The sequence below is a fragment of the Periplaneta americana genome, chromosome 1 (genome assembly GCF_040183065.1).
Source record: "Periplaneta americana isolate PAMFEO1 chromosome 1, P.americana_PAMFEO1_priV1, whole genome shotgun sequence".
Classification (NCBI taxonomy): Eukaryota; Metazoa; Arthropoda; class Insecta; order Blattodea; family Blattidae; genus Periplaneta; species Periplaneta americana.
Genome location: NC_091117.1, coordinates 68,668,043 through 68,691,946, shown reverse-complemented (window position 1 = coordinate 68,691,946; position 23,904 = coordinate 68,668,043). Strand labels below are relative to the sequence as shown.

At 38.4% G+C, this 23,904-nt stretch overlaps 1 protein-coding gene across 11 annotated transcripts in view; it reads right to left on the bottom strand.

The window, feature by feature from the left end:
• Camta (Calmodulin-binding transcription activator) overlaps positions 1–23,904 on the bottom strand; it is a 1,741,786-nt gene that overhangs the window by 124,713 nt on the left and 1,593,169 nt on the right. For 8 of the 11 annotated variants that reach the window (XM_069821663.1, XM_069821692.1, XM_069821654.1 and 5 more), the window contains 7 exons: positions 22,107–22,358; positions 21,013–21,126; positions 16,322–17,476; positions 12,184–12,477; positions 9,124–9,250; positions 5,970–6,199; positions 3,673–3,845 (listed from right to left, as the gene is read on the bottom strand). In XM_069821663.1, the coding sequence (XP_069677764.1) occupies positions 3,673–3,845; positions 5,970–6,199; positions 9,124–9,250; positions 12,184–12,477; positions 16,322–17,476; positions 21,013–21,126; positions 22,107–22,358 (2,345 nt within the window). The remainder of the gene's footprint in view (positions 1–3,672; positions 3,846–5,969; positions 6,200–9,123; positions 9,251–12,183; positions 12,478–16,321; positions 17,477–21,012; positions 21,127–22,106; positions 22,359–23,904) is intronic. The other 3 variants (XM_069821718.1, XM_069821733.1, XM_069821683.1) reach the window with 2 other exon arrangements.

Sequence of the window (23,904 nt, the reverse complement as noted above, 5' to 3'; positions counted from 1 at the left end):
ATTTTAATTTGACCGCACAATATCAGTTGAGTGGTTAAGCACAAAGTTACTAATAATACAAGTGAAGTGATTGATGTATGGAGAGAACGTCAATCAGATTTTGAACAAGTGCTTGCCGCCTTTAATCAATATGCTTTAAACCTCCTGCAACCAAGGTTTTTCACAACTTACTACTACAGACTGTGCTACTACCCCTAATTACGAATATTACGTAATCAGAGCTACTACCAAGGGGGGTTATATAATTACCCCAATCAAAATTATACATAAATCTTCGTTAACCATTTGGAATATAAACAATTTATGTATTATTGATTATAGAGTTACAAAAAACGTAAAAATATAAAATAATCATCCTACTTTTAAAAATACAGAATGGTTCAAAAGTTCTGCTCCATTTTGTTGAAAACGTATACCAAAATTAATGAACTTAACATAATTATATTACTGTGACACTGTACGGTAACATAAACAGTAAATTTAAATTTGCCTCTCTTTCATTTCAAGACAAACTCCTTAATGCTACATAATTAGAATACCATATAAACAACCATGAGCAACTCAAAAACTTTTGTTTATAATAAGATAAAAATTAATTTCTAAAAATAAATAAACATATGAAAATACAGTAATAAACCGCCAACCGACGTAGCTTAGTCGGCTAAGGTGCTTGCCTGTCGACGCAGAGTTGCGCTCGCGTGTGGGTTCGATTCCAGCTGATTATCTGATTCGGTTTTTTCCGAAGTTTTTCCCAACTGTAAAACAAATGTCAAGTAATCTTTGGTGAACCCTCGGCCTCATCTCGCCAAATACTATTTCGCTATCACCAATCTCATCGACGCTAAATAATCTAGTAGTTGATACAGCGTCGTTAAATAACCAAGTAGAAAGACTAATAAATATAATTTTAATTATTTGTTGACATTCAAATACCGTATTCGAACACCACCTATACTACAATGAGCATCTCGAAAAAGGCTAAACTTATAATTTCTAACAAAATTATTTTCAGAAAAACATATAAATAAAAAATAAAAAATTAAAAACAAAAGATTATTCATAATATAAATAACAATAAAAAAATTGTTATAAATAACACAAAATAAAATAATTTGGAGGCAGACAAACATAGACATGAAGAAAATTAAGCTACAGATTGAATTTTATATCCTGGAATTGTCATGGAACAGGCTACCAAGGGAGCTAACAAGATCACCCCACGTAAATAATGAATCACATCTTAAATTAGAGTAATTATTTATGTTATCGTAATTCAAATTTTTATTAGACACATAACGAGCAAATATATGGAATTTCAAAAAGAAATATGGAGAAAAATGAAAATAATATTGAAAAATCGTCAGTGCGGTAATCCCATTGCCCCTCTTGGTAGCAGGAGAGTTAAAGAAAAGTTGTACACAATCTCGACAACCAAATTAAAAACGATTTTTATAAATAAGACGTAAAATATAAGTACCGGTACTATACAGTTTTTGAATGCAACAATAAATAAAGTTTTAGATGTAGTTCATAAGAATATTTAATTAAATATTGTTTTTCCTTACTCAGTGAGTAAAAATTTCGTTGCACTGCGAGTGTGTTATAACGTGGGTCTACAGCATGTCCCCTGACACCACGCTGCAACGGGGTTTAATAAACAATAATGATGAGGAAGAGGATGAAGTTTATAAGGAGTATGAAGAAGAGAATGAGAAAGAGATGATAAAAATACTGTAATGCAGGAACTACCTGGTGATCCTGAACAGCGAATTAAGTACATAAGAGAACCAGGGGCAGAACGGGATAGCTAATATTTCACCTCACTAAAAGGGATGAATACACTGGCGGTGCGTCCTATGCGTTCAATGGTTCAGAGAACCCCCAGGAAAACAAGAAAAAACAATTTAATTGTTTAAATAAACTTATTTATAATTTACACTATCATTCTTTGTTTCTTACTTATCTTTAACGATGTTCAGAAGAGAAATTAAACTCCGTAAGCTTAAAATCATGTAGGTATTCGATCTCTGCTGTTCATAGGTTTTCATACGACAAAAATACATCAGAGCCGCTAGTAAACTTATTAAAGAATGTTATAAGAAAATACTCAACAATGTATAATATAGGCCTAACTCCAATTTTTTTCGCCCAACAAAATGCAAACGCAATTACATTTTTCATGATTTCTGTTTCGCAACATAAGAAGAAGACAATATGGGTGCAGTTTCTACCCAAGATGTTTTATAATGTATACACGACGTAGTTCATGATATATCCACACAACAGTCGCCCTGAGTGGCGCAGTTGGTATAGCGCTGGCCTTCTGTGTCCGAGGTTGCGGGTTCGATCCCGGCCCAGGCCGATGGCATTTAAGTGTGCTTAAATGCGACAGGCTCGTGTCACTAGATTCAGTGGCATGTAAAAGAACTCCTGCGGGACAAAATTCCGACACACCGGCGACGCTGATGTAACCTCGGCAGTTGCGAGCGTCGTTAAATAAATTATATATATATATATTTTTTTTTTTTTCTTTTTTCCCACACAATATCAGTACATTCTAAGCATTATACGCCGATACCTCATCTTACCTCCAGTCTTCTTACATTTTAAAATACTGTATATGTTGTATCTAATAATTTGTTACGGAATGTGTTGTATTTCATTAAGACAATGAGAAGCATGTGTTTTGTCAGCATGCGCTGGCCTACCCGACAATGGCTCGTATATCGCGAGACGGTCGATTGCCAAATGGATCACGCAATATTCATAATAAACATGTTGACTGGTACGCAAATTATTCTCATTTAGAAAAGGACTAATGACAAGCTAGCAATTTAATGAAGATACTTCTGCAAGATATTGAAGCAAGTAAAACGGTAGGTTTGGAAGTAAATCCCGAAAAGACAAAGTACATGATTATGTCTCGTGACCAGAATATTGTACGAAATGGAAATATAAAAATTGGAGATTTATCCTTCGAAGAGGTGGGAAAATTCAAATATCTTGGAGCAACAGTAACAAATACAAATGACACTCGGGAGGAAATTAAATGCAGAATAAATATGGGAAATGCGTGTTATTATTAGGTTGAGAAGCTTTTGTCATCTAGGCTGCTGTCAAAAAATCTGAACGTTAGAATTTATAAAACAGTTATATTACCGGTTGTTCTGTATGGTTGTAAAACTTGGACTCTCACTTTGAGAGAGGAACAGAGATTAGGGGTGTTTGAGAATAAGGTTCTTAGGAAAATATTTTGGGCTAAAAGGGATGAAGTTACAGGAGAATGGAGAAAGTTACACAACGCAGAACTTCACGCATTGTATTCTTCACCTGGCATAATTAGGAACGTTAAATCCAGACGTTTGAGATGGGCAGGGCATGTAGCACGTATGGGCGAATCCAAAAATGCATATAGAGTGTAAGTTGGGAGGCCGGAGGGAAAAAGACCTTTGGGGAGGCCGAGACGTAGATGGGAGGATAATATTAAAATGGATTTGAGGGAGGTGGGATAAGATGATAGAGACTGGATTAATCTTGCACAGGATAGGCCGATGGCGGGCTTATGTGAGGGCGGCAATGAACTTCCGGGCTCCTTAAAAGCCATTTGTAAGTAAGTAAGTATTTCTGCAAACGTACAAAAACTCCCGATTCCTTAGGTTAAATTTCACTTACCGTGAATAACCCAGAGAGGCAGCCAGATGGAGCAGCGTCATGCCTCTGTGACTCGAGAACCACGAAGGATTGACTTCTTCTCCGGATCTCCATGCCCTGCTGGTCATCTCTTGGCAGTAGCTCACCAGCCGGTCCTCGAAGTTATTCTGATTGAACAGTGTAGAGCCCTCTACCTGCAGTTCAGAAGGGGAAAGAGAAAGAGGACGAAAATAAGGGTATGAAAAGGAAGGCAATGAAAATGGGAAGACAGAGGGAGGAGGAGGATGAAACGAAGAATATGGAGGAGTAGAGAAGAAAAAGAGAAAGGAAAGAATACACATTAATTAAATTAATTAATCTGTTTAATTTATAATCAAGTGTGATTTTAAGTCATCTTGGTAGGTCAGCTGGAAGTGCATTGGTTTGCAGTGACTGATGATACCTGCTCAAATGATTAGGAAAAATGGAAATTATATATTACCACAGTTTAGTATACAAAGTCACGAAGCTTGAGTTGTGAGGGTGCTAGTAACAATAGACTGTGCCGGTACTATTTCGCATTGTCTGTAATGAGGCGATAGTAGCGATTCTAGCGGTTAGCAACTATCTATGGATGCATATTTACTACGTATTGAGCTTCGTGACTGCATATACTAGACTGTGATATTACTATTGAACGCCTGGCGCTGTATGCAGTACGCAAAGCTCTTCCGTTTTGTGGGTTGCCTCAGTGTTCGGGTTAACGAATATTTGAGTTGTTTCGTACTCTTTGTGGGATGGACGGCTCTGGGGTATAAAAGACAGATCACATTGAGCAATTCAAGCATTACAGTTGGGTATCGTCAAGAGAAACAATATTAAGCTTGAAACTACAACCATTAGGAGCTTGAGAGGACTTTTTTTTTTTTGCAATAATATTCTATTGCCTTGTAAATGTTTTCTTAATGAAATAATAATGCAACTGTTTATAGTAAAAGCATTAATAATGAACAATTACTGTTTTTGAGGTATATATTTTGAGTTTAAGTATAAACGTTACAATGGAATGTATATACTTATTTGCTCTTTTGTTTTTAAAGTAACTGCAATTCTATTTTTGCATCTGTTTACATATTACCATATTTCGCATTATGCATTACGCTTAATTCATTTGCTATGACAGGTGTTCATCTATACATTCGGTCGGATGTTCGACCTTGATGAATGTTCTCTGACCGGTCAAATATAAATCGTTCTAAGCTCCATTCTGCAGCTGTATAATGACTGGCTCGGGTTCGAATCCGTGTATTCGCATTTGTGGTAAACAATTCCAGGGTCCATAAGGTTTTCTCAAGTTTCTCCCGTTTCCTTCCATCATTTCGCCGTCATTCTCCATTTCAAAAGGGCTACTACTCATAGTTATAATCGTTGTGGTCGTCGTCGTCATCATCTGTGACCTTGAATACCAATGGCATATAGTCTATTGAAAATGCTTTCATATGATTACCATTTTGCCATGTCTGTCAATGGAGCACATACTGAAAATGTATTTTTCTTTCTTTTTGCTATTTAAATTTTCTCAAGTTTACTGGTTATATACAAACAAAAACACATCATATTTATTATGAAATTTTATATAAAATTCATTCAAAACTGTAGCACCATTCTTGAAAGATCCTGTATATATTTTAGAGAAATAACATTTTAATTTATTGTTAGGTATTTGGATTTTTAATACTTACAAATGAATTAGTTTTGTTCTTCAGTACTTACAAACTAATGCAAATGTTACAAAATTGGCAAAAGAAAAAATGCTTTAGTTAAGAAGACTGATTTATAACTTCTTATAGGTTAAGTGCTTATAACTTGTCTACTCAAAGGAAAATGACTTTAAGAATCATTCGAAGAGTCTTTATATTTCTTGTTATGATTGAATGGTAAGACACATAAAATATCCGTCGCGCTACAGCCCGTGAAGGGCCTAGATCGACCAGCCGGCTGCTGGCCTCACGCCCACATGCCGAAGCAGAGGTGGGCGATCATCCAACCAGAATGGAGGTATCGTGTGCTTAGCACGATGATCCCCTCAGCCGTTATAGCTGGTATGCGCAACCGGATTTCGCTACCTATCGTAGCTCCCCAAGTGCATCACGATGCTGGGTGGGCACCGGTCCCATACACTGGCCGAAATTTCATGAGAAAATTTCTTCCCCCATGAGGTCTCGGACCAGCGCGCATTCCGTAACGCGAGTCCTAGGCAGGATGTCTTAGACCGCGATGCCACGGCGCGGGACGGTAAGACACATAGTTTGATCTAAATCACAAATCAGTTTACTCACTAAATCTGAACCGTCGGGCTCTTGCTTGATCTGCAGTCGATCATCCATTGCTTCTAATCGCTGCAGAAGAGTAAATTTCAATAGATTGTCACTGCTACTTCGTTCAAGCTTGGGTTCGCAGGCGGACGCTCTGTCTTCTCTCGCTGGCTTCTTGTACTCAAATATTACAGAGTTGGAGATCACGAACCCCTCACAGGCAACTTGAAGTGTGGCCAAGCCGACTTCATGCGCTGCAAAACAATGAACAAAAAATATGAAATAACAATACTCTACACCATAGATGTCCAATTGTAACTCGTACGAGGTAACCCCTGGCGTAAGCAACCCGCAACGCATATTCTTTAAGGTCGGTTTTCCTATTTTTATATGGAAAGTTATTGACCTTAGCAGAGCATGCTTGATGTGCAATATTTCCTGGTTCTATAGGCGTTTGGGCACCCATGCTTTACACTTTTATATTATAGTCTTAGAATGGTTGACTAAGATTTCCTTGACATTTTTCGGATAGTCTTTCAAGTAGAAGAATCAATAAGATGAAATTCGTTATTATTTGTATAAACTGATAAAATAATGGTGGCCTGAGAAAGTTCATTTTGCCATAAAAAGAAATGGTCAGTAATTTTTTTTTCCCTTTTCCCGTCTCATTCAAGAAAGAGATATTTAAAAAGCTACAAATCTATTACAAGAATCTTTGAATTTCTTTTCTTAGAAATAAGAGACACAAGCACTTTTACAGTCCTTGAAATCGAACTAAATGCTTTGCTCCTCCATTCTTCTAAGAAGATAAGCATTTTCATTATTTTAAAATCCAAAGTAACAAGGAGAAGCTAAGTTTTTGGATAATTGATTTTGGTGATACTATTTAGGAAAGAAATTAATGATGTAAGTACAGACTGACTTTGAATTATGTAAATCGCACACACGTTAACTCGGAATTACTCAAGTAGTAAAATTTTGATATACACATTTTTGACACACGAAAATATCTATGAAATGCTTTGGGACGAAGCAAAAACGTAGCATAACAAAGATTGCAAGAAAATACATGACATTACGGTGCGCCCTGCACCTGATTGTTATTATTATTATTATTATTATTATTATTATTATTATTATCATCATCATTATTAACTTTAAACATTACATTACTGTACAAATATAATATTATAAATTACAGGTTTGTTTATTCTTTAATGTAACTTAATATGTTATTCAATTTGCCACTAGTATTCAATCTGAGGTATAGAGATTTTGACTTCCGTAGCATTCTTCGAAACGACTCACCTTCGTAAATCGAGGGTATATTTGTACGGCAAAGCCAACATATATAACGCTCAACGAGATACAGACTCACCCTTTTAATGAATGTATCTATTTTATTCCTGCCATCGACAACTCTCTGCAGTAGCTCGGTGTATAGACGGAATACTGATAACAGAGTAGTTAATTTCTTTATGAGAATGACGTATGCAGTGTTGATTATAGAAACGCCTATTAGCATCATTTACAAAGATAGCACAGAATCATTACATATAAACATATAAGATTATAAGATTATAATCTCATAAAACTGAAACTTAAAAAAAATTGACAAATTAATTGTAACCAAGATTTGAAACCACTATAAGTAGCTGCCGAACTACCCAGGCCCCGATAATAAATGCGATGTTATGAAATACGGTGTTCATTTATTATTGTCGGGTCGGTCAAATACAGTTTCTTGAGTAAAGCCCTGTTTTTGTTACTAATCTATGTTTCATTACAAAGTTATTTTATGTGCCTCTTTAGCACAGTTATAATTTGCGCTTAACATAACAATTCATATAAAACGTATATTTCTAAAATAAACTTTATTCTTGGTGAGAGTACCTAAATGGCTCCATAGGTAAGTCTGTACAAACTTAAATCCACAGGTAAATTTCCTCGTGTATGGGCGAAAAGTAGCTATTAAGACTTTGGTCCTTAAGATAAGTCTCCAGATTTCTGCAGCTGCTTAATTTTTCCGGCTGTAGCGCTTTCCAAATTAAGCGAGAGAAAAAGTAAACACAGAAACAAACGACACCGCGAGCATGTGGTCGGGATTTCGTCACTGTTTCGTTTTAAGCAATTCTATGTAGTGAAATGGCGTCAAGCCATGAAAGTACAGATTTGAGAAACTATTCTCACGCATTTGTACGAACGTAGATCAATGAAGAAATTGTATTTCTCGAGTAATCGCATTTTTTCACGGGAATTTCAACGACCTCTTACGACTTCTTTATGAATTATAAGTGTAGAAGGTAAGTCTGACAATTTGAATTATACCTCCCTGAAGTAAATCTGTACAGTATAACAAGTCTTAGCGTGTATGGGGTATTTAACAAACTTATATATATATATATATATATATATATATATATATATATATATATATATATATATATATATATATATATATATGTGAAAATAAATAACCTCAAACATGTACCTTGATTTAGAAATCATCTACGAACATACATTATAAATTAATATAATTATTTATTTTGTTATTTATTTATTTTTTATTTAATCTGGCTGAGTTAAGGCCATCAGGCCTTCTCTACCATACCAGCAGAATACAAATAGACATATACAAGAAACAAATGCAGAGAGAAAAAGCAATTTAACATACACATGTAGATAAAATATTAAAAGAGAGACCAAAATAATTGGTTACGTTCAGCCGGGGCAGCGCTAAAACAGCAAAATCATTGAACGCCTTGCTGACTGACAGCGCTTTGGCTTCGCTGTTTCAGCGGTCGCCATTTTTCCCAGCAAAATGTATTTACTCAGCAAGGAGCAAAGGTGTGATTGTTTGTAAACACAGCAGACATTTTGGAATCGGGTAGTTCAGCTCCTCACAGCTGCTGTCACAAATAAAAAATTAATATCTGAGTTAGCGCTCTCCCGGGTGAACGCAGCCGGTGTTGTGAAGGCAACGTTGTCTGCCTATACGCATGAAAGATGGGAAGGCAAAAATTCCACGCTCTCTTGATCTACGAAGTGTATAAAAGAACTGGAAATTATGTCATTTTATCTATAGACCACTCTATGCAAAATAAAGTACAGTCAACTTAGTGAAAACATATTTGTGGCGTGGAACTGACTCGTGCTAAAAGCTAACAATGTGAAGTACCTGGGCAGTAACACCTCAGCACCCCGCTCTGCACTAAGGTTGTTGGCACTGGGAATGTGTCAAACAGCACGGTGTAAGGAGAAGTTGTGGAGTACCAGGGACCAGTTACCAGCACCTTTACTCCGCCCTGAAACAACAAATATTCATAGAACAAAGAGCACAACATCAATGTAGAACCAGAACAAGTGTGCGTAGCTTTAAAAACTTAATTCGATTTCATAATAATGTTAGCATCAAACATTCGTCACTAAAACATGATTACACGCAATATCCTTAAGACGAGAGTTTATTCATTATCTTGACTGATGCTACGAGAGCATTCATTTAAATACAAAGAATGCAATCTGCCGCTCCATCAGGAGCACATCTGTTTACAAATCTCTAGTTAATTCCTCTTCTTTGCAATGATATGTAAATCGCTCCAGTTGCAAACTTCAATCTCCTTTAAGACAGAGCACTTCCACGTCGTCCTAGGTGCGACGAAGAAAAGAAGGCCGAGGAAGAGTGGAAGACCGAAAAATGAAGAAGACCGAGGAAGAGAAGAAGGGCGAGGAAGAGAAGGTCGAGAAAGGGAATGACGAAGAAGAGAAGTAAGGTGAGAAAGAAAAGAAAGGCAAGAGAAGGACGAGGAAGAGAAGAAGAGCGAGGAAGAAAAGGTCGAGAAAGGGAATGACGAAGAAGAGAAGTAAGGTGAGAAAGAAAAGAAAGGCAAGAGAAGGACGAGGAAGAGAAGAAGGGCGAGAAAGGAAAAGACGAAGAAGAGGAGTAAGGTGAGAAAGAAAAGAAAGGCAAGAGAAGGACGAGGAAGAGAAGAAGGGCGAGAAAGGAAAAGACGAAGAAGAGGAGTAAGGTGAGAAAGAAAAGAAAGGCAAGAGAAGGACGAGGAAGAGAAAGTCGAGAAGGGAAAGGACGAAGAAGATGAATAAGGTGAGGAAGAAAAGAAAGTTAAAAGAAGGACGAGGAAGAGAAGAAGAGCGAAGGAGAGACGGTCAAAAAAAGGAAGGACGAAGAAGAAGAGTAAGGTGAGAAAGAAAAGAAAGGCAAGAGGACGAGGAAGAGAAGAAGAATGAGGAAGAGAAGAAGGTCGAGAAAGGGAAGGACGAAGAAGAGGAGTAAGGCGAGAAAGAAAAGAAAGGCAAGAGAAGGACGAGGAAGAGAAGAAGGGCGAGAAAGGAAAAGACGAAGAAGAGGAGTAAGGCGAGTAAGAATAGAAAGGCAAGAGAAGGAAGAGGAAGAGAAGAAGGGCGAGAAAGGAAAAGACGAAGAAGAGGAGTAAGGTGAGAAAGAAAGAAAGGCAAGAGGACGAGGAAGAGAAGAAGAGTGAGGAAGAGAAGAAGGTCGAGAAAGGGAAGGACGAAGAAGAGGAGTAAGGCGAGTAAGAAAAGAAAGGCAAGAGAAGGACGAGGAAGAGAATAAGGGCGAGGAAGAGAAGGTCGAGAAAGGGAAGGACGAAGAAGAGGAGTAAGGTGTGAAAGAAAAGAAAGGCAAGAGAAGGATGAGGAAGAAAAGAAGAGCGAGAAAGAGAAGGTCGAGAAAGGGAAAGACGAAGAAGAGGAGTAAGGTGAGAAAGAAAAGAAAGGCAAGAGAAAGACGAGGAAGAGAAGGAAGGCAAGGAAGAGAAGGTCGAGAAAGGGAAGGACAAAGAAGAGGAGTAAGGTGAGAAAGAAAAGAAAGGCAAGAGAAGGAAGAGGAAGAGAAGAAGGGCGAGAAAGAGAAGGTCGATAAATGGAAGGACGAAGAAGAGGAATAAGGTGAGAAAGAAAAGAAAGGCAAGAGAAAGACGAGGAAGAGAAGGTCGAGAAATGGAAGGACGAAGAAGAGGAGTAAGGTGAGAAAGAAAAGAAAGGCAGGAAGAAGACGAGGAAGAGAAGAAGGACGAGGAAGGGAAGACCAAGAATAGGAGAGAGGCGAGGAAGAGAAAAAAGACGAAGAAGAGGAGAAGGACGAGTCAGAGAAAATTAACAAGAAAGAGAAGGAAGAGGAAGGGATGCGCGGGATATAGAAAGAAGAAGAAAGGATGAGAGGCGAGTAAGAGAAGGAAAATCAATGAAGAGAAGGACGAGGAATAGGAGAAAGGAGAGAAACACAAAAGAAGGACGAGGAAGACGAGGGCAAGATACAGCAGGAAGGGGAGAGGTGAAAGGAATACATGGACGAGGAAGAGAAGAATGATGAATAAAAGAAATACAAGAGAAGAATGGCGTTGAAGAGAACAATGGTGAGGATTACAAGAAGAGAGAGTAAGAGAAAGACGAGGAACACGAGAAGGGAGAAGAAGGTTAAAAGGTCGACGAGAAGAGTGAGGAAGATGAAAAGAGCGAGAAAGAGAAGAGCAAGGGAAGAGAAAAAACCAGGAAAAGAAGAAGGACAAGGAAAAGGACGAGAAAGAGAAGTATAATGAGATCGAGAAGAAGGTGAAGGAAAAGGAAGAGAGGAAGAAAAGAGGTGCGATAGAAAAAGAGATGAAGTGAAGAAGTAAGAAAATGGAAGGATAATAGCAAGAAATAAGGAAAAAAAGATTAGGGAAGAATGAGGATGAGGGGAGAAGTAGAAGAGAGTGAAAATGAGAAGAAATAGAGAGACAGCAAGAGAAAAGAGAAGAGTAGTGAATAGATGAAAAGAAGTGAAAGTGATTGGAAAGGAGGAGGAAAAGGAGATGAAGGTATAGAAGGAGAAGAAGGGGGTAGAGAAGAATGGAAAGAAGAAACTGAAGGGAAAAGGGATAATTTGGCAAGGTGAAAAAGGAGGCAGGAAGTGGAATTGGTCCAGAAGGAAAGAAGAAAAGAAGTCTCTAATTTAACTGTAATCAGGAAGTATTTCCTGGTACTAAGATAACCAAATGAGCTAAAACAGTGGTCGTCAGCACTCGATGAAATGGGTAAAGGGTAAGCGGAGCAATGTGACATGCTCCGTCGTGCAGCAGGAAGAGATAGAGAGCATACCTGCCAGCAGCCACGGATGCACCATAGTGCAGTCTCTTCGCGGGTAAGAGACGCTAGCCCGAGGGTGCAGTGTGCTGATGACCGCTGAGCTAAAAGAAAACTGATCTAAAATACTTGCCTCAGGATACGCCCACTCTGGCGAGTAGTCGGTGATGTTTGCTGTGCCTTCCCGGTAGTCCATCCTCGGAGACGCCTGTTCATTCCCCTTCTCTACAGACGAGGATGATGTCACAGATTTTCCTCCTTGGCTCACAGGAGGCTCAGGGGTTGAATGATCCATCCCCGTGCTGCCCGAAGTGTTAGCTGCTGCCGCTGCTGTATTGCTTTCTGTTGAAGGCTCCAGAATCTCCAGCTCTGGGAAGTCCCCCAGCATGTCAAATGCATCGAGGTTCACGAACACGTCGTCATCCACCTGCAAACAATTTCGAGTCGTTTAGCACATTCAGGTTAAAGTGAAATATTTTTTGAACATGTATTTTGTGGAAAGGCGATTGTATTACGTATTATTAGTTTTTTCCTGTGTGAGGCGATTCGTTTATGTTTGCTTTATTAGTTTTGAACACAATAGATTTCTGTTTACAACAGAAGAACAGCAGTACTAGGAGAAAATGAGTTGAAGAGGATTCACATATTGAAAATGCAGCAAATTCTCCAACTGAATGATTAGTACCATCGAAATCCCGCGTAAGATATGAAGTGGAATATAAAAAATTTGAAGACTGGTGTTCTAAGAAAAATGTAGAAAGTGTGTTGGACAAGGTAATGCTGGCATACATTACTCAGAAGGCTGCATGCAGTATCATTACCTAACTAGTTGCACAACAGAAGCATTATTACCTAACTAGTTGCGTAATGAATGTGTTTACAACATATTTATTAGTGATACAAAGTCTACATTACATAAAGTGGATAAAATGTCTGTATGCCATATTATTGCACCAATGCCGTAAAATATTACCATGCCAACTAAAACGTAATGAATTGTATTACGATTGCATAACTTATGACATAAAGTTAATACCGTATTACTGAACTATTTTCCGTATAATATTTGAATATGGGTCTGAAGTCTGATTAGTGTAATATGTAGCTAATCGGTGATATATGCAATGAAGAGGAAAAAAACTGGCCACTCTACCCCATTATCTCCTGGCCTAGTTGCCTCATAAGTGGTACCATGTTGATATCACTTGTGAGGTTTAGACCTGTCTTCGGACAGTTGACCAAACAAACAAGAACATTTGAATACATCACTGTTGTCACCAGCAACTCATCGTTCTTGATAGACCATGATATCAAACTTGCTTATCCATAATTACAAATTTGATATTACTTCTTTATTAATTGTTTTATAATGCTTCGAAAAAAGTAGCGAAGGAAACACGTAAAAATTACCGGACGAACGAAGTTGATAAAATCTTTAATTCATGCAATAAAGTAGTTTCATAATATACTATTAATTGAAAATAAAGATAATTTGTGAACAAACAGTTGTGGAAAAATATTACACAAAAAGGTGACATCTGCTGTAACAATTTTATCCTTCTCTAATAATCTCGAATAATACTATATGTAGCCTACAATCTAGAAATGTTTTTACTTTTTAAGCAAGAATAGAACCTAATTAATTATTAAAACACGCAACAACTTTAAAGTGTTTTTAGATTGAAGTTTAAGAGTTTACAAATTTACGCAAAACTAATGAAGGAAGAATTTAAGTAGTTTTTGTTATTATTATCATAACATCTGTGAATATTTCATAAACAATGCTTTCTTGTTACTATCCAAGACTTACAGACTTATCCACAACAAAAACTCTAAATTCTAAATGCATAGACTGATTATAACTGCCAAGTTTTATAGCAATAAATATGACAAATTTACATTATAAATTAAAAGCTTGCAGAGGTATGTCTATTATTATTATTATTATTATTATTATTATTATTATTATTATTACTGTAAATATTATGGTAAGTATCATTGGTACTAACCTACTATAGACTACTGTTTATATCTCACTTGATTTGGTGTATACGAACCATCTTATTTCACAAAAGGTGATTTGAATGCATAAATTACCATTTAGTTTCATGATCAACCAATTCAGATTATGATAGTAATAATAAACTGTTTTTCAGAACCATCTAAAAGATCTGTAATTTAATTCAAGCTTGTTTAAAAAAAATAAAGCCAGGTGGAATTAAACTCCATACGCCAAAACGTTAAAAAATTATCCAAGCCCGCTGAACAATGAAAATTCATTGAACAGCTATCATCCGACGGTATTTATAATGATGCGACACTCTCCGGCATTTCAATAATTCAGTTCATGAAAAATTTAATGATTTGATATTTAGGTATACAAAAGAGTGTCTTGATTTTCGACAAAGAATTGCATGGTGAAATGGATGTGCATCAATTTTTCTTCACATTGTATTTGAAATTTAAGTGAAATGATTAACATATGAGCATATTTACCGTAACAGCTGTAAACAGGAAACGATTATGGTCACATTGTAATCGAGTCTTTAATCACCTAGTGCAGTTCAACCAATGAAATGTATATTTTCTCAACACATTTTCAGTACTACGCAGCGTACATTCGCACTCGCTTATGACTCAAGTTCTTTGAATCTGTTCATTCAGAAGTACACTTGGTCCTGATTTAATATCCACTTTCATAATGGGAATACACAGATTTACTGCAAATAAGATAACACACAAACTGATAAGAATGTGAACAATGTATTAGTTTACATAATATGTAAGAGGAAAACAGTACAGAAATCAGCTGTGTCTGAGTTGTTGAAAAGAGAATATCGACCTTCACGAATGTTAGCGTTATGATATAGGGTAGAGGTTGGTAATACTGTGATACGAGTAATATTGTGATAGTTCTTTTTGAGAATTTATTACAATTTTACTGAGCGAGAGAAGAACCGATTTTGTGAAGTAACTTGTCCACGAACATACCCTTAATATAGCGGTCATCAGCATACTGCACTCTCGGGCTAATGTCTCTTACCCGCAGGCCTTTTAGAGCACCAGTGTGCACCAGTGGCTGCTGGCGGTTATGCTGTTTCCCTATCCCTTCTACACGACGGAGCATATTTTTTGCACTCCTTGCACTCTACCCATTTCAGCGAGTGCTGACGACCACTGCCTTAATACTTTGGCGCAAAAAACCTATCTTCCTCTTGCTCAGTAAAATTGTAATAAATTCTCAAAAAGAACTATCACAATACTACTCGTATCACAGTATTACCAATCTTTACCCTACACATAATCAATGCAGGCGACACTGTTAACAGTATTAAATGTCGAAGGTGTTCCTGATGGTAAACTCTTTCCTCAACTTCGAGGAAGTGGGGAAGACATTGTTTTAGTGGAGGTCATCTAATAACTACGTCGTAAATTCTTGGTTTATAGCTTCTCTCAACGGCTAAAAGACCTTAACCTGAACTCAGAAATAATTTTCTTCTCTATCAAAAATTGAGTGTAACCGAGTTGACTCAAACTTCTCCAGTACACGTTCTAAGTGCTTCACAATAATTGAGTTCTTTGTCACATTGTGAATATTAATGTTTATAGTTTACTAGCTTAAAGTAACCGGCGTTCCCTCCATTTTCCTTTTTTTCTAAGTCACTCAACAACAAAAGTCAAAAGCACACCCTTCGGTACCTATACGCCAGTTTAGCACTGACCCAATGATACATACATACATACACATACACATACACACACGTACGCACACATACAGTACATACAGTACTTATGTACGCACGCACACACATACTTTGATATTTATATACCGGTAAAATTCATGTTCTGGGAATAATAAGTTAATTAAGTAGTAAAATATCGCTGCAATCGAAAAGTATTGGGAATAAATTTGAATAAGGAACAAAAAAAAAAGTTTTCTTCCCAGGCAGGATTCGAACCACGAAAGTCTTAGTTACCAGTCTATCGTGCTCTGGAGTGAACAGGGCTCTGAAATCAGCTGCAAGGGTCGGTCCGGTTTTTTTGCTACTACTGTACATAACCCTCAAATTACGGAAGACGTATTTTAAGGTAAAAAAAAAAAAACATAAGGATATGGGAAAAACGTACAATCTGGCAAGCCTAATGGAAAGATAACAAAGAAATAACTTTTTTCTCCGGTCCATTTCGAGCCCTGCATAAAAAGAACGATATCATACGAGTTAACCCAATGTTCTTAACGAACTATCGGTTTGTAAAATATGTGCACTTACCTGTGTAGGTGAAACGACTACATCACAGCTGTCGATGAAATCCATAGGGTTGATTTCTGAGACTATGACATCATCGGGGGACATCTCGTCTCCACTGGAAGGAGCCATAGATTTGGACGCAATAATGTGATGAGCACCCGTAACCATGTTACTACCACGTCGGTGGTGGTTCATCTCTGTGGAACACGACAGAGGCATGTTGGCTGATAAAGTCCTCTGAATGTCCTCTTGGGACAGGTCTAGCGTCTCGTTAAAGAAACCGCCGACCAACGAAACCGTGTCCGTATTCTTAATGCCAGAATTTGAGCTTGAACTTATAACTAAAACAGTATCACTGCCGCAGTACGTCGGTTTGATATCCATGAGGTCTTCGCCACTCGTGTCCATGTGTTTGGTTGGCGTGGGAGGAGCACTGTTCATCGAGGAGGTTTGGTTGGATGAGAGAGTCACGTGCTGCTGTTTCGGAGTCGCTGACCTGAGAACGTTCTTCTCCCGCCCACTACTTAAGTACGTAGCACCACCACTATCAAACCCTGACGAAACGTTACCATTTGTCACGTCCATCTTGTTACTACTATTGATGTTGATGTTGTTATTGTTGTTGATGTTTAGTGTGCTGATGTTCGTAGTGGTTGTACTGCTCTCTGAGACAGACACCTGGTGGCAGCACGAAGAAGGCGAAGAACTGGTCTCCATCGCCTCCTGTTTCAGCACTATTGTAGCGGGAGTTGTGGACTTGGACGAATCTTTTGAGTGGTGATGGTTCTGGTGATGCTGATGGTGACTCCGCTGCTGGTGTGTTGAGTTGGTACTGCAGACGAATGAGGTAACGGCGACTGGAGAGACGAGGGACTGGTGTGTAGGGTTGGTGGAACCGCTGCCGGTGGAGCTGTTGAGAATCAGGAGACCTCCGCCCCCCTGTATCTGGGAAAGGCTGAGGACTAGAGGTGGCGTGGACGTGGTGGCCGGGTGTGCAGAGTTGCTGCTGGACGAAGTGTGATGGGAATGCTGTTGTTGCTGTTGCTGCTGCTGTTGCTGGTGAGAGTGGTGGGAGTGTAAGGAGATGCTGTCCCTCGACTGGAGACGGGTTGTGTTGCTGGCGTTGTTGGACGCGGCGGTGAGGATCATGCTGCCAGAGCCGGTTGTGGAAGAGACCTGCACACAGCGATCATAACGATGTCACACAAAACATATTTCAACATACAATTTTTAACAATGAAACTATTCAAAGTTATCTGGTCGAAATTACCCTTGAATATTCTTACACGCGACGGTAGCCTCCTGTGAAGTCAGGCTTACACGTAACAATTAAATTGCAATTACAAAATATAAGACACAAAACAGGTTACAGAAATTGAGCAAAATTTACATTTCAGTTGTCTATTGTTTTTCCAGTTCACTGCGGGCTAAAGCGAGGATATGCACTGTCACCTTTACTTTTTAACTTTGCTCTAGAATATGCCATTAGAAAAGTGCAGGAAAACAGCAAGGGTTTCGAAATGAACGTCTACATCAGCTGTTTGTTTATGCGGATGACGTGAATAAGCTAGGAGAAAATCCAGAAACTATTAAGGAAAGCACGGAAATTTCACTTGACGCAAGTAATGAGACAGGTTTGGAAGGAAATCCCGAAAAAAAACTAAGTATATGATTGTCTTGTGATCAGAATATAGTAGGTACGATATAGAAATATAAACATTGGAAATGTATACTTTGAAAAGGTAGAAAAATTCAAATACTTTGGAGCAACAGTAACAAATATAAGTGACACTCGAGAGGAAATAAAAAGCAGAATAAATATGGGAAGTATCTGCTATTATTCGGTTGAGAAGCTTTCGTCACCTAGTCTGCTTAAAAAAACCTGGAAGTTAGAATTTACAAAACACTCACTTTGACAGAGGAACAGGAGTTAATGGTATTCGAGAATAAGGTGCTGAGGAAAATATTTGGGGTAAGCGGGATGAAGTTACAGGAGATTGGAGAAAGTAACACAACGCAGAACTGCACACAGTGTATTCCTTAACTAACATAATTATTAGGAATATTAAATCAAGACGTTTGAGATGGATAGGGCATGTGGCACGTATGGGTGAATCCAGAAATGCGTATAGAATGTTAGTTGGGAGACCTGAGGGGGAAAAAGATCTTTAGGGAGGCCGAGACGTAGATGGGAGGATAATATTGAAATGGATTTGAGGGAGGTGAGATATGATGGTAGGAACTGGATTAATCTTTCTCAGGACAAGGACCGATGATGGGTTTATGTGAGGGCGGCAGTGAACCTCCGGGTTCTCTAAAAGCCATTTGTAAGTAACTAAGTTATCTTTTGTTAAAATATGAAGCACACGTGCTTAACACAGCAAAATCCCAATAATTGCGTGAAACGTCTATACTCGAATTAGAGTAATAAAATACAGTATGTACTTTCTTTAACAAAGCACAATGTAGGGTAAATTAAAGAAATATAACAGAAAAAAACTAAAATGAGTGAAATTTAATAGGCTTGAAACGATCACACTTGGTTCGATATACAGATATACGTCATTCGCTATCTCGTGAAACCAAACGGATACGTGCGCAGTAGCTCATAGTAAGAACCTTATGGTGGGAATAAGTGAGCTAGCTGGGTACAAGTGGAAACGGAGGGAGGGAGGGAAGCATTCCAGTCCACTTTTTCTTCACCTAACGCGCAAGTAGCTTCCACGAGATAACGAATTACTTATAAATTTGTTTGTCTTGCAATCAACTGAAAAAGCATAGGATATACTGGTTGGTTGAGCTTTAAATCAAATCTGAAAAAATGATACTCACCAATAAGATAAAGCAATTATTAGCAGTGGCGAAGCTAAGCTGTAAATACTGAGTAGGCTGAAAAAAATCTAGGCCTATTTACCTTATAACTTTTTATAAAGCAGGCTCGGCTTTTCTATCACAATTATTTGTGACACACACCCCACAAGACGATGATGAACACTCATTTTCATCTCCAAACAGAATACAGTATTAACTACTGAAGCTTTCCTGGCGACGTGATAACTCAAAATTTATAAACATAATTATTGCCAGTGTCTATATTTGACAATTATAACACAAGAAAGAATGGACTTAATCAGTTATAATTCACAAAGGAGTGGTTTGTAAATCATTTATTAACATGATTTCTATACAGTATTTGAAGAAAAATATATAAATATTGCAGTAATTTCGAAACGGCGAAAAACGAACACAGTTTTTCAATTTACGTAGTTTCATTGTTCGTCAAGCATTATTGGGACCATTAGTGCACAAATGTTAAAGAAAATATTTTACTCCCAATTACATGCAGTAGGACATTGTGAGGCTTTTACACTAAAATCATTTCCTTGCTGTATGTTAATATAAATTCACATTAATATTAATAAATTGGATATATTAAGCTTGATTTTAAATTTACATATAGTTTATTTGGAAAACGTTGAGATCAAGATCAGCAAGTTGGGAGCGTTACTGAAATGAGTAGTTCACAAACTGTAAAGCGAGGACATTTTCTTTATGTCAGGTTTGAATATTTATTAACGTAAGTGTATTAACATAATATAGTGACATGAGATTGAAAATTCACCATTATATATTTTTCCAGAAAATGTTTCCGCCTTACAAATAGCTGCTTTCTTCACTCCCTTACAACCTCAAGAGCTTCACATGTATTCCTCACTCAATATTCTCATCACTTATCAGCTTATCAAATAAAAGTTGTAAGTCGTCTAACCTTTGATGGCTGTGTTAGTACAAACTCAAAAACAACGCTATTGTCACTTTGTTTTGCCGTGAGGGTACTGATTAAGAAATAAGAGCTGGGGAATATCATATTTTGAGAACTTTACTAATCTTATCTAAATTCTCAAAACACTATTAGTTCACATGAGATGTTGAAAGCCTTTCATTTTAAAATAATTATTGCTGGGTGAGGGAAACATTATAACAATTATGTTATATGATTCGTGATTTCTCTTCTTCGTTATATCTATGGACTGCTCAATTTATTTTACATAACGCATTCACAGTCACAGCTCAATGAGCACCCGTACTGATCTGTGTTACTGAAACAAAAGCTGATCTGCTGCAGCAGGTACTGTACAGCCCTGTCGCGCTCTCCTCCAAGGCGATTCACTCCCTCCAGGTAGGGGAATAGAAACTGCACATCGAACAGAGACAACTGCACAAAGTGCAAGGTTTTGGCATGTCTTATCTGCTAGGTGGATTAACGTGTTATTAAGAGAGCTGGAAATAAGTGAGAACATAAAATGTTACCATTGCATAACACACCAGACTAGTTTAGATTTATTTAAAATGCTCTCCACAGAAAAATATCTATAGTCCTACTCAGGTCGCTTGCCGCTACACTACATAGCTCCTATGTTTGGCTCTACATTCACTATATTTCAACAATTGTTTTCTGAATGAAAACTTGTAAAATCTAAACAAAGATCGTGGCTAACAGACGAAAATTTACGAGTTGTATTAATAGTGGCAAATTGAGACGTATTTTCCTAAATTGTTGTGGCACAGTAAAATTTATGGTGAAATAAAATATCATTTGTCCATCTATAAATCATTATTGTGTACGTAGTCTACGTCAGATGCTCGTGTTGAGAGTCCGCCACTAGGATCCGAATGGAGTGTTCAATACTCCTCGATTGATATTAGCCTACCTCATATGTATTGCGGCTTGCGTCCAGTGATGTCATCGTGAGTACAAATTTGCCGATGGCTGCTTTAGAGGCTTCTGTCACAAGCCTCGTACTGAACTCTCCATCCTGGAATGACTGCCAACAGTGAACTCAATATATGGAAGAATCGGAGTTAAACCAAGAGTTTACGATACATCGTTATTACGAACTTACTGTTACTAGGTTTAACTCAAAATTTTTTGTCTACGTAATAATTAATTTTTGGTCCTACAGAATTTATCTGTTGTGGTAAGAATGATTATTAGCGGAGAAAAATTCGCTCCGGCGCCGGGGATCGAACCCGGATCCTTGGTTTTACGTACCAAGCGCTCTAACCACTGAGCTACGGCGAAGTTAAATTCACAGCACCGGATCGAATCCCTCTTCTCTAGATTCTTCGCCCAACAGTGCATATATTGTGGAATCCCTCAATTGAGTGCGCTTCTTGTATAATGGCAGTTGATTAATATAATATGTGGAGGTAGGTCACAAAGGGAAAAACACTAGAGAAGAGGGATTCGATCCGGTACTGTGGATTAAACTTCGGCGTAGCTCAGTGGTTAGAGTGCTTGGTACGTAGAACCAAGGACCCGGGTTCGATCTCCGGCGACGGAGTGAATTTTTCTCCGCTAATAACCATTGTCAAATTTTTTGGGTAGGCTAAGCCTAGAAAAAGCCTCTTAAGAGCTTCGCCACTGATTATTATTGGCAACACTTAAACTTAACTGCAAGTTTCTGAATCTCGCAAGCGGCTAACATATTTTAAGTAAAATACGTTTTGGTGTAGCATATTTTAAGTATAATACGTTTTGATATAACAAGCCGAAAACCAATGCAGTCAACATCGTTTTCACTTTGATCATTTTGACAAGTCAATCTGTGAACCTCATTCCTTGTCATTGTTTCCGGAATCGTTTGTCCTTGGTGGAGACCAAACAAAATTCCATTAGAAGACTCCATGATCTAATAAAAGTCGCGCTAGCGAGCTGGTCTTTGACCCAGGTGGTCTGGGTTCGATCCCCGGCCAGGTCGTGATGAAATTTGTGGTTCAACGTTCGCTCAAGTCAGCTGTGTACCTGGTTGTTGTTCTCGGTGTTGAGGGCAGCCATGCTGACGACGGTTTGGCGGGTGTTGGAGCTGGCAGTGATGTCCGTGGCACTCCCCGTCTTGGCCGCTGTTATCCTGCGCATGGGGTGTGAGCAGGTCTTGCCGTCCGCACACGTGGAGTCCGGACAGCCACACTCGAGTTGCTTGGTGAGTGCCGCCGCCCGCGCCAATCTCTGCTTCTCCATCAGCTGCGTCACTATGGCCTCCACTGTCTCCGCCGTCTGGCAACCAAACACACTTCTTATTACCCTCCTTATTTACTCTTCGTCGCTTTCATCCCTGTCATTAACGTTATCCGTTATAATCATCTTAGCCGTTACAAATACCGTTATAATTGTTACCTTCGTCGTAACTGTCATAGTTTTCATCGTTGTCATCATTATGACCGCTGTCACAATCGCCATCTTAAGTCATAATTTCTTCGTAATTAAGAACAAAGGAAGAGGCTAGTGAAGTGCTTTATGTGGGGTGTGGCATTGTGTGAGACAGAAACATGGACATTACGACGAAGTGAAGAGAAGCGACTAGGTTATTTAGCATCTGAATGAGATGAAGGTGATAATGCCGGTGAAATGAGTCCGGGGTCCAACACCGAAAGTTACCCACTCGCTCATATTAGGCTGAGGGAAAACCCCAGAAAAAACCTCAACCAGGTAACTTGCCCCGACCACGTGGTTTCGCGGCCAGACGCGCCAACCGTTACTCCACAGGTGTGGACTGAAGCGACTAGAAGCATTTGAAACGTAGATATGGAGAAGAATGGAGCGTATGAAATGAACAAGCAAAATAAGAAACGAAACTGTGCTAGAAAGAGTGGCTGAAGAAAGAATGATGCTGAAACTGATCAGAAAGAGAAAAAGAAATCGGTTGGATCACTGACTGAGAAGAAACTGCCTTCTGAAGGATAGAGGAATTGTCAACGAAAGAAGAGTTCGGGACAGAAGAAGATATCAGATGATAAATGCGGAGACAGAGAAAGGCAGAAAATAGGAAAGATTGGAGAATGCTGGGTTTGCAGTGAAAGGTCTGCCCCTGGGCAAAAAAACTATGAATGAAAATGAAAATAATTATGAGTGTCATTACAATCGTCCACATTATTGCCAACATCGTTGTCGTTATTGCAGTTGTCATTATTGCCATCGCAATCAACATCTCTGGGAAAACCTGAGCAAAATGTAATCAGGTAATGAGCTCAAGCGAGATTCGTCCGAGATCAGCTTCTTATCCCTAAGCTACGCCGGTAGCTGTGACAGTGTAAAAGAATAAAATTGAATAATTTGAATGGAAAAATTGTTCTGGAGCCAGGCATCGCACCCGGGACCTTTGGCTATTTCTCCCTTGAAATTATTCAAATCTGCTTCACAGGAAGCTATACCTGAAAGCTAGATTTGCATAATACACGTTACTGCTCGTTAACAGAAAACCACAATTTAGGTCACACAGAGTTTGTGTGCACTCATTGTTGGATGTTTGACGGTTGTCAGCCCACTTTGAGGTATGTAGAGATAAAGGTGTCTGGTAGAATTCGTGGGTCGCTCAGTCGGGAAAGCATTGGTGCGTTTAGCCATAGGTCCCGGGTTCGATGCCCGGCTCGGAACAATTTTTCCCTTGAAATTATTCAAATCAGCTCCACAGGGAGCTATACCTGAAAGCTGGATTTGCAAGAATAAAATTCATATTATAATGCTAGAAGTTAGAAAAACCCAAAAATTATTTATGAGATCATTACATAGAGTTCGTCGAGTCATTGCTCCTCTTAGACCTCTA